Here is an 11432-nt window from a genome sequence, read left to right as displayed (position 1 = left end):
TGAGCGGGGCGGCCGAGGAGGGGTCAGAGCGGGGGGTTGCTGTCAGCCTCCCGTGGCGGAGGGGTTCCGCTGCGAGAGCCCGGGCTGTGGGGGGGAGCGGTGCTGTGCGTGGGCCCAGTGGGCGCCGTGGCGGGGGAAGGCAGGGCCCGGCCCGGCCCGGCCTCCCCTCGGACTCTCGTCGGCTTTCGCCGTCTGGTCGCTGCAGGAGCATCGCCTGGTTATTTCCGAGGAAGAGGAGGGACGGCGGGGTAGATGGTAGCTTCTGCAGACAAGGTCTTGTTATCTAAGAAGTTGCTTGTTTTAAGTAAACTCTTTGAATGTTTTCTGAGTTGCCGGAGAGGACACAGTTAAACACACCTTTATTTTGCTGATAATGGATGAAGAGAGTCTGGAAGCAGCCATTCAGACCTACAATGCCCAGCTGCAGCAAGTGGAGCTGGCTTTAGGGGCAGGCCTGGACCCATCGCAGCAGTCGGACTTGATTCAGTTGCAGGAGGATTTGAAGCAGCTGATAGAACTGACTGAATCCAGCCTGGTCTCTGTTAAAAAGAGCAAACTTCTGGCTACTTTAGATACAAATGCCGCTTCCTCCTCCTCCTCCTCCCCAGTCGGTCTCCTGGAGCAGGACACGAACCCAGAGAGTTCTGCCCAAGATGAGGAGTACGCTGCTTTTAAGGAAGCCATTGCTGAGCTTGGAACCGACGAGAAGCCTTCAGCTAATAACAATGAGATATCATCAAAGAGAGATGAAGAAACTGGTGACAAAAATGAATCAAAGTACAGCGAAGAGGAGGAGGATTCTGACAGAGAGGAGGAGGAACTGAGTGGGATGAAGGTTAAAGCCCCCTATTACAGTTCTTGGGGGACCCTGGAGTACCATAATGCCATGATTGTGGGGACAGAGGAGTTAGAAGATGGCAGCGCAGGAGTCAGAGTGCTGTATCTCTACCCAACTCACAAGTCTCTGAAGCCGTGCCCGTTCTTCTTGGATGACAAATGCAGATTTAAAGAGAATTGTCGGTAAAAAAGAAAAAGGGGTGGGAGGGAGTTTATGTCCTTCCTGTAGCTATAGGCCTTGTCCTTCAGAGGAATAAACCTCCTCTGAAAGTATCATGTTCAGCTTTTATACCCAATGAAATGTTGCCTTTTTGTTTATGTTTTTAAAATGTGTTATGGTAAGCAGTGGCATCACTTTGGCTGTTTTCTTTAGCTAATGCAGTGATGAAATGGAAAATCCCATGGGAAAGTTGCAGAGGTTTTACTTGATCGATCGAGTGGCTAACTTAATAACCGATGAACTATTTTAAAATAAAAACACCAAAGCTGTCTGATGATAGCACTTATGCTCCAGATGCATGGAGAGGTTGTAGACTCTCCATCTGTGGAGATCTTCAGAACTGAATAGATAAGGCCTTGAGTAACCTGCTCAGTCTTTGAAGCTGGTTGTGCTTTGAGCAGGAGGTTGGAATAGAGACCTGCATGTCTGTGTGATCCTGTTTATCCCAAAGGATCTGTGAACTTTGTTGCTGGATGTGTCACTAGCAACAAAAGCTTAATTCTCTGGGGTGGGATACATTCTTTGTTATGTGGCCTAAATAACACGTTTAAGATGAAAAATGAATAACTTGTGTAATTGAAATAGTGCATGATAAAACTTCCGTGATTACCGGTGAAGATTCATCACCCCTGACAGCTTGTTTGCCTTTCCTTTAAGGAGAGAAGGAATTCTTATTTAAAGCCTCCTCAAATGAAGTAGAGATAATTCCTCTTCTGCCTTCCCTGGCAGGTTTTCGCATGGGCAGGTGGTCTCAGTGGAAGAGCTTCAGCCGTTTCAGGAGCCCAATCTGAGTGCACTGGGGGTGGGCTCAGCCTGCCTGGCGAAACACAGCGATGGAATCTGGTACACTGCAAAAATAACCGGTGAGTCGCCTGTGAGCCTGCTTTGCCAGGATTCTGGGTGGAAAATGAAGACTGATGCTTGAGGGAATATAAAACTTGACTATTTTGGTTAACAGTAGAAAAACGTTAAGCGTGTAGCTGTATCCCTAAATTGAAAATCTTGATACAGCTGAGAAAACGGTCTGAATTTTGTCAGGCTTGGGAAGGAAATAGATTAGGAAACAGGAGAGTGTTAGACAAAAAGGAGACATAAAGAGCAGGAATGTGGACAGGAAATGACTACGTGGTCATTAACTGTACTGAAGGGGAAGAGGCAGGTATTGCAGGAATTTGCATGCATATTAGGTTAGAATTGCAATAATCTGCTCTTGTTTAAACAAAAGCCAGGGGAGCTGGCCCTGCCCATCAGCTGCTGATACAGGCTCCCTCGTGTCCTGGGAAGGGTGAGGCCTTATTTTCTCTTTCTGTCTTTGACTATTAATAGGGCAGGGGAGCAGGGAGCAGGTCTAACTTCTCTTTAATTCCATTTCTCAGCAGCCCGTCTTTCTTCATTTTTAGAAATAAACCTTTAAGTATCAACACAGGCATTGTGGAAAGAGGTTTTCATTGCAGTGGGTGCTTCTCCCTCCCAGACAGAAATTTAAAGCACAAAAAAAGACCCTAGAATTTTTTAAAACACATGTTCCTTGTGCCTTTCCCCGCTCCCATGTGGTTCCACGGGAGGTAACTCTTGTTTTAGAAAGCCCTCTGCCACTTGTGTGTTGGAGGTTTCCTTGAACTCTTGTTCTTTGCTTTTCCTTCTGTAGACATCGACAGTGGCTACTACACTGTGAAGTTTGATTCCCTGCTGCTCAAGGAAGCTGTTGTGGAAGCAGATAGCGTCATTCCCCCGCTGCGAAGTGAAGATGGTGCCGAATCTGCCGAGTCTGATGAAGACAGCGTTGATGATTCTGGTTATGCTAAAGGTAAGAGAGTGGGGACGGTGTGAGTGAAAGAGACTTGTGATCTCGGTCTGCCTTTCTCTGGCACCTATGGAATCACTCACCTGGAGCTTTCATTAAAAGTATCTCACCTCTGATGAAAGAGCAGCTAATCTCTTTATGTGTTACGGAAAGACAGAGAACAGTAATTAGCAATTGTGTTACAATTGCAAACTGAAATCTTTGATTTATGCAAATTACTGGGCTAATGAAGGTTGGAGGTTTCTATGGGAATTTCCAACACGTGAAAGAAGAGGGTGTGATATTTTAGAGCCAAGTTCCAAACTCTGGGTCTTTCTTATGTGACTGCCTAAGTTGAGCTAACAGGAGACTTCCTCGTCTCTGGGAGCTCCGTGTAGCTCCATGACACAGGAGAACGATGAGTGTTTGGTCCTTCCAGTGGTCTTGATGAGGTCGCAGGAACATCCATGCCCTGTTTTACTGTTAAAAACTGACACAGAGAGAGCTCAAGTGACTTCTTTGAGATTACATGGGCAGCATTGTCCCTCTGCTAGTGCCAGAGTTATGTCACAGGGACAAAGTTGTGTCCTAGAGCTCTTTACATTTAGCCTAATAGAGATTATTGGATCCTAATAATGCAAAATTAGCATTGGGGCCTAGAGGAGCCTCATACCAGAGACATGAGCTGGAGCCACAGAATAAGTGTTAACGTGCCACTGTGCCAGACTGTACTCTGCCTGTATGTGTCAGTCCCTATCACCATTCTAGACGGAAGAAAAAGAAGCATAAAAACTTCAGGATGATTCTGCCTGGAACTATGAGATAGTATGTGCGTTAAATCAAGTGAGATCTCTCATTAAAGTGACTCGCTGTGCAGCGTTCGTAAAAGGTGACAGCTCAGTAGGAACAAAGTAAGGCTGGAGGAGCAGCTGAATGATTCCAGGGTGGGAGAAGTACATTGTTCTGTCTTCCAAGGGGTTTTCGTGCTGTTTGGGTGCCCCGGATGAAGGTTTTGCGTAGCAGCTTTGTTTCTGTGTTTCACTGATTCTTCTCTTCCCTGCCACAGTGATAGACTCAGGAGTTCCAGAGAACGGGGAATGGACTCCTGCGTGCAGTTCCTCTTTTGGAGGCTGGGAAGCCCATACTCGCGGTATCGGCTCCAAACTGCTTGTTCGGATGGGATACGAGTTCGGAAAAGGTAAGGGGAGAAGGTGGTCCTGGTGGTGTGATGCTCTTACTGCCTCGTCATCTCAGTCTCATGATGGATCCTAAAATTAGTTAAGAAAAGCAGGGATTTTTGGGTTTTTTCTTTGCTGAAGGGCCTGTTAGATAAGGCTCAAGCTCTGTGATGAATCACACCTGTGTGGAAGTGTTAGAAAGAAAGGAAGGAATAGCCATTTAATGGAACTGTAGGCATATGTGTGCACCAGCCCCTGTATGGTAATAGCAAAAATCAGAGGCCTTTGGAACCATGGTCAAGTTTATGATTAAAGCCGTGAGAACTATTGTATGAGATGTTCAAAGGCTTTAGGTAGAAGGGAACTGATCTATGAAGCTTCTGATGTCTGTGTTAAAGCATCTCCTGGCTCTGGACGCAGACTGCAAAGCCTGCTGAACTAGCTTCTCGCTACACAAATTGTGTGGAGCCTGGGGGGCTTTAGGAGGCCAATCTGATGCCTGCATTTGTCTTAGTTCTCCCAGAGGAACCAAACCAGTTTTAAGAAGAACCTGGCTTGAGAAGCTGAGAGCGTGAGGCTGAACCTAGTTTCACAGAAACCTGCCTGACAGATGGCCTGGGGCTTTTTATCACGTATCTTCTGCTGTAGAAGGCTCCTGTTGTAGCATCTGCATCTACTGTGCTGTGGCCTTTGCTGCTCCCCTTGACTTGGGTGGTAGATAAGGTTTTTTGTACCTCCAAAAGCCTCTTTTCTTGTTCTAAGCTTGTGACTGTCAGCGTGAGCTTGGGGTGGGAGGTGACTCGGAGGGGGAGATGTCCTCGCCTGCAGTAATCGCTTGGTGTCTCTCCTCAGGCTTAGGGAAGAATTCTGAGGGCCGAGTGGAGCCAGTGCAGGCTGTGGTACTTCCTAAAGGGAAGTCCCTCGACCAGTGTGCTGAGGTGCTTCAGAGGAAGAAACAGGGGAAGCTGGACCCAAGCAAATCCAGGAAATGCCGAGCAAAGGGAAACAGCTCTGGACAGTTCCCCGCGGGCAGCCGTAAGCGCAACGTGTTTGACTTTTTAAATGAGAAACTGCGAGGGAAGAGCACTGGGGAGAAGGCTGGAGGGATGGCAGTGCCAGAGAGGAACAGCAAAGAGATCTACCGTGCCAGCAAGAGCACCAGGAAAGCCCTGAGCGTCCGCATCTTCCAGACGATGGAGAAGATTGAACAAACACAGAGGGATATCAGAGGGATCCAACAGGCCCTGGAACGCAACATTGGACGGTAGGAAAATGTTCTCTTTGGGACTGCAGGATGAACTGACAATTCTTGGTGGGAATTCTGGGAAGGGCTGGGCTTGAAATGAGGGACAGGAGAAACAAGTGACATATATTTAGATGAGATCTAAGGGGAAGTGGAGAAGAGAGACTTCAGAGTGTGCTTCAGACCAGTGTGGACACTGGCAGACGTGCCTGGGGTCCTTTGGCTGGAATTTGGGCTGTGGTGAAGAGAGGAGCTCTCTGAAGAAAGGTACTGGCGTCCTTTCCTTCTGCCTGTCTCTGCAGCTTTGCTGTTGAGCATCACAGGAGGATGTTTTCTAGCCCAGATTGTGCCGAGCATCAGGTTCTTCCTGGCTTTCAGCGGGTCCCTTGCACTAGTCCCACAGGAGAGGGTAGGGTGAACCCTCCTGAGATGGTGACGAGGCGCTGATCTTATCATGTGGGATGACACTGCGGTAATGCTTTTTGCTTTCAGGCACAGCGTTGCTACAGCGCAGCTGAAGGAGAAGCTGGCGAATGCGCTCCAGCAGCTGGGGCAGCTGCAGGCCCAGGAAGCCAGTCTGCAGCGGGAGCAGAAGAAAGCAGAAACGCACAAGAAGATGACTGAGTTCTAGTCTGCGAGGAAGGTGTTTGACTCCAGTGATTGTCCTTCTAGCCAGCCCTGGTGCTTGTGGCCTCCGAGCCTGGGTGAGCCATCCTGCTCCTCCGGGCCTCAGGCTGCCCGGCCTGAAAATTGGGCTGAAAAGCAGCAGTTTCTAAAACCAGATGCTTCTGAGCTCTGCTGGGAGGGGGAGGAGCACACACATCTGTCCAGCCCTGAAAGCCTTCAGTGAGCCTGAGCCTTCTCTAAGGACTAACTGCAAGAAATACTATTCTCTGCTCTCTTGCGCACTTCTTTCCTCTGTTATCGCTGCGGTGGCACCTCCATCCAGAGGCTGTAGCTGCTCGGGTGATAACGTTGCTGGCTACGAACCAGCTGAGGAGGGGCTTTTGAAAGCCCCACATCCTGCCATCAACTGTGGCTTGTGTTTGCAGCCAACTGACGAACACAAGTGGAGGCAGGGTCCCGAGCACATTCCGGCGAAGCAGAGAAAAGGCTTGTGCTGGGTGAAAACAACAAAGGCAGATTGCTTCAGCTGCTCTCTACCTTCTGGGGTTTGTTTTTTGTTTTTTTTTTGCTATGGGATTTATCTGAGAACGAATTTTTTGGGGGGAGCAGTTCCTTGTAGCCCTAGTGTAATGAATAGACAGAAAACTGGCGGCTTGGAGGTGGGTACTGGTGGCCTCGAGCATCGGATTTCATCAGTTTGACTGTAAGAGTATCCCTGGGACATGCTGTAGCCGAACTCACTGACTTGGCACGGGAAGCTGCGTGGTTCCACCAGTGCAGTGCCAAAGCTTGGGGGGATAAGATAGCGGAGTAAAAAATTCTCAAATCTCCTAGCTGGGAGCCACTCCACAAGGAAGCTTGTGATTTTTGCCATCATTACTTGAGTTTTTCTGTCCTAGGTGGCTCGCTGAACACAGATCTTTTTATTAAAAAAAAACCAACACCTCAGGACCCAGATCCAGGTCAGACTGGGCCTCGGATGAGCACAAAGATGAGGTCTGGCTGCGCCGAGCGTGAGCCCTGGCCGTGCCGGAGCTTCAGGCTGTGCTGGAAACAGTCTGGGCCAGCGAAGCGCCCTTCCCTGCGGCGTGGCCAGTCTTCGGTCAGGAAGGACATCTTCCTTCTCCCCTAGATAATATTCTGTGTTGGTGGCAGTCGGTCCTTGCCCCAGAGGAGGTGGCGGTTTCATCAGGCTCTGTTTCTGGTGGGACTTGTGCGTTGTAATTGCTTTATAAAAAAAAAAAAAATTGTTTGCAATTTCATGCCACTATATTGAGGACACATTTTTTTCTTAATTTAAGAATCAATTTCCTTTTACTCTGTGAGTCACTTTTCTAATGAAAAGTGTGGCTTCTTTAGTGTCATCTTTTTTTAATCTGTTTCTAAGAAAATGTATCAAGCTGTCAGTCAGCCTGGGCAGGGCTGCACCTACTCGTAGGGTCAGGCTGCCAAACTCACCAGCAAATCTAAGGCTGAAGGAGATACCATCAGACTTGTTCAAGTCATGTGGGATTTAGCATCGCTGCAGACACACCTCAGAAAACGCAAAGCAACAGCAAAAGTAAACAAGGTGAACGTCTTCAGGAAACCCTTCGGAGTGACAGTCCTGCAGAGCGCTTGGACCCTGCTGTGGTGAGCACCATGTGGATGTGGAAGGTGGCGTGGGGCTGCCTTGAGCCCTTCAGCATCCATCCCCTTCTAACTAAATTGGCCGTCCTGTCTTCATAGTTCTGGATTTGGGCTCTCCACGCACTGGGCTTGAGGGTTTGACAATTGTTTTCAGTGCCCTTCCCTCACAAACGACTGTTTGTTTCCCACACTCGAGTGTTGAGTGGTGACAAGGATTAATGTGCCCATCTTAGCATGGGTGCTCGCCCAGTTGGCCCATGGCTGGTGAGCCAAGCTGGGCAGAGAAATTTCTTGGGTTTGTTTTTTTTGTGCTATGACACTATTTAACATCATCATGTCGTTAAGAATTGGGTGTATTAGCCCCGTGTCTCAGCCAAGTTGTATTTTGACCCTTCCTTGGGAGTTTCCACAGCCTTACTTGTCAGACTCCTATTCCAACGGCTGCTGCTTCCCACCCGAGACAGTTCACGTCCCTGGTGAATAAAGTTGGTTTTTATTTTTTTTTCCCCCCTCGGTCCTTGTAAGGGCGTCGTTCATTTGCAAGGTGATGCTGATCCGCGGCGACCCGTTCCTTCCCTGTACTCCCCTGCGTGCAGGGGGCCGGCGCTAAAACCGGGCGGGTGGGAAGCGGAGCGCGGCAGAGGGTGCCGGTGCGTGCCGGGTGCCCTGCGGCGCCGCTCGCAGCCGAGGCGGGGAGAAACCCAGCCCACCACGGGGCCAAGCAACCACCTCTGCAGGCCAGGAAGCGAGCTGCGGTGTGCGCTGCATGGTATCTGCTCAGAACCGTCTGAGCTGGAAGGAGCTACAGGGGCGAGCTCAGCTCAAGATGGTTGAAATGTTGGGGAACGCCTGGTTAGGAGAGTAACTCTGCGGGATAGAAGACATGAAGTTCTCCAGGTGGGCTGGCAAGGACGGGAGCATGGCCGGATCCCGGCTCTTCACGCTCAGCGTTTGAATTCCTGCAAAGTAAGTGGGGTTTGCTTTATTGCCTGGCAAAGTTGGGTATCTGCAGCTGAACCAGGGGTTGAAAAATGCTTTTAAAAACCCTGATGTGTGTAGAAATCACGGCGTTGGGGATGCTGCTGCAGGTAGCCAGACTGGACAGGCGGGATTCCTGCTCTTAAGGCTGCGGAGGGGAAGCATCGGCCGGGTTAAACTTTGAGTCGGCTGCAAACTTGGTGCCGCTTCGTGCTTTCTCGCTCTGGCGGCATCTGGGCTTAAAAGGGAAGAAAAGATGCTTGAGCTGGGCCAGGCTGCCGGGGTTTGAGTCTAGAGGTTGAGCAGGAACTGATTGCTTTTGTGGTGAAGGAATTGTTGAGTTCGGAGGTGTGGGGCGTCGGGTTTTTTCAACAGAAAAATTTCCAGTTGTCTTTCGGGGAGGGGACTAGACTTTTTGCTTGAGTGTGGAACAGCTCTTGGGGAGCTGCTGGGAAGGAGGCTTGAGAGAGTGTGGGCATTGCAGCCCTGTCTTCTGTAAACCTGAAATTATGTAAAACTCCTGAATTTGTGGCAAGAAAACCACTGCGAGAGGCGGGTGACTGTGGAGAAAACGCGCATCTCCTTAATAACCCCTCGTGCTGTATTTTGGAATCTGGCTCCCTGTAACTGCGGCACCGAGGTCTCGCCGGTGTCCGGCTGCCGCTTGGCTCCGCAGAAAATCTCTCCGGCAGGTTCTCGCCCTCTGCTCAGAAACGCGTTTCTCTGCCCAAGTAAGAGCATTTCCAGCAATCGCGGAAGGGCGGGAAGGAAGAAAAATGCTGAAACGATGTCGGCCCCGACCAAAGCCACAGGCTGTGGGCAGGCGGGTCCCTTACCTTACGGCTCTCACCAAAGCCACTCCAGCCTATGAGTAGCCATCAGGAGTGTAACTGCTATCGGGCATCTAAATTTTGTGACGTTTGGGTCTGGCGTTTAGGGGACTTGGCCCTTTCTAAACGAAACGCCTCCAGAGGAGTTTGACCACGAACTCTCGCCCTCCCGCTGCAGAAAGGCGAGTGAAGTGGGTGAGATCTCCTGCCTGCTCTCCATGTTTGAAACGGTCTTAAGATTTACTGATTGCATCTTGTCTCGGGCAGATTCAGTGCTGGTGACTTAACTGCTACGGGGCTTTCACTTTTCATAATTGAAAAGAACAACAACAAAAAAAGATCTACTTCTGCTTCTTGGGACTTTTTTTTTTTTTCTTTCTTTCTTTTTTTTTTTTTTTTTTCTCCAGTACGAGTCCCCAGGGTCCCCGACCTGTGTTTGCTGCAGCCGCTGATGGAAATCAGCTCGCGATGTTTGTCCTGGTTTCTTGCGAAGACGCTTTGAGTAGTTTCATAGACTTTCTTCTCGTCACCCGGCGCCGAGCGCTGCGTGCGGTTTTATCTGGGTAGATGAATCAGAGGCCAGGCAAAATCAGCAGCAGCAACGCTTAATCTTACAGTAAATTTAATCTTGTTTTCCTGAAGCCCAGCTGAGAAACTCGTGCCTTTTGTAAGGGTCACAAAAACCTCCCGTGTCCTGGAGTAACAAACCAACTGTATTTATTGTGCCTGTGCTGGGGGAGCAGGGAAGGGGGTTATTCCCCCCTCGCTGGGCTGTGGGTGCGAGTCTCACGTAGGCAACGGCTGTGACTGCGCTCATCTTCAAAGCCATCTTGGCTTGCAGAGCCAGCCTGTGACAAAGTGCCGGCTGCTGAGTCTCCTGCCCCGGAGAACAGCCCCAGGGAGACTGGGAGATCGATGACTTTATCAGCAGGAAATTCAGGTGTGCGTTTCAGAAGCTCTGTTTGAGACTTTGCCTTGCAAACCTGCTCAGTCCTACCCCAGCGACTTCAGTCAGGCACTGGGTTTTCCTCTCAAATTGGTAATTCTGGGAGAACCAACGTCCCGTCCCAGAAGTGGCTTCTCCCAGTGACTTCTAAGCCTGAAAGAGCGAGCGCTGGGCATTTCCATAGGTCAGAAATCCAGGAGCAACCGCCGACAACCCCCCCTCCCTGCACAAGAAAAAGTAGGTCTTAAGAGTTTCTCGATATTAATTTCGATTTAGGAAGCCTCTCCCTTTGTTCTTCAAGCTTAAAAATTCAGGGATGGAAAAGTCCACCCGCTGTGGGATAAGCTGCCCCGCGTGTGTGCCTGCCTCAGCCCGCTAAAACGTGGATTCGGGCGTGAGGCCAGCTCCCGGCCCTCACCCCTCCTTAGAATTTTCTCTGCTAAACCTCAGAGCCCGCTGGGCTCTGCCCCTGAACGGAGTCACTTCTGCAGCCCGCCGTCCTGTCGCTCTAATGAGCTAAAACTCGTTCAGCGAGGACCGTCTAAAGCGACTGCCCGTGTTGCAGGTAATCCGTGTAATTAATTTATGCTCAGACAGAAAAGCAGTGTTGTCTAATTAAAACATCGCTGGAGAGGGAACAGCCTTCCCTTCCCAGCTCTGATCTAAGCCAGTCTGTCCAGCCGGGTTAGTCCCTAAAACCTCTCTGTCTCGGTTTCCACGTTGAAATAATTGCTCTCCAGGGGTTAAAGCTTCAGTCAGGGAAGTTTCCAAAGGCGTGGGAAGTTCTCAGATAAAAGGATGCTGCGAGTGGGCAGAGCCTTGCTGGTACCGGGGTAAAGATGCGCCAAAGATGCTGCTGTGTGACACGGGGTGGAGAAAGGGGAGCGAGATCGGTGGGGTGGCTTCTCACCGGAGCTCGTCTGATCTTCCTCGTCCGGATTAAGATATGTAAGAGGGTGAGTGAGAGGCGCACACCGCGCCCCACGGGCTCTGCGTCCCCAGCTGGGCTGGTGGAAGCTGTCCTGCTCGGCCTGTCCCACCTGGGGACTGTCACCAGCCCTGTCTGGACCAGTTACTGTGGCTTCTTCTAGCCATGCTTTCCTCCAGCGCTGGGAAAATCCCTCGGTCTCCCTTCGGAGCAGGCGTTCCCAGGCGCTGGCA

At 50.2% G+C, this 11432-nt stretch overlaps 1 protein-coding gene across 3 annotated transcripts; it reads left to right on the top strand.

The window, feature by feature from the left end:
• The first annotated feature begins 88 nt into the window (after positions 1 to 88).
• On the top strand, positions 89 to 8030 carry ZGPAT (zinc finger CCCH-type and G-patch domain containing). 3 transcript variants are annotated; one of them, XM_074157205.1, is made up of 7 exons: positions 374 to 607; positions 641 to 1020; positions 1787 to 1920; positions 2706 to 2852; positions 3907 to 4038; positions 4871 to 5282; positions 5754 to 8030. In XM_074157205.1, the coding sequence occupies exons 1-7, from the start codon at positions 374 to 376 to the stop codon at positions 5890 to 5892; spliced, it is 1578 nt and encodes a 525-aa protein (XP_074013306.1). In that variant the 3' UTR covers positions 5893 to 8030. The 3 variants fall into 3 exon arrangements, with proteins under 3 accessions (XP_074013304.1, XP_074013306.1, XP_074013305.1); XM_074157204.1 differs by having other exon boundaries at positions 2706 to 2864; XM_074157203.1 differs by having other exon boundaries at positions 89 to 1020; positions 2706 to 2864.
• The last annotated feature ends 3402 nt before the right edge of the window (positions 8031 to 11432 follow it).

Source organism: Numenius arquata, chromosome 12, assembly GCF_964106895.1.
Source record: "Numenius arquata chromosome 12, bNumArq3.hap1.1, whole genome shotgun sequence".
Taxonomy (NCBI): Eukaryota; Metazoa; Chordata; class Aves; order Charadriiformes; family Scolopacidae; genus Numenius; species Numenius arquata.
This window is presented reverse-complemented; position numbering and strand designations above follow the sequence as displayed.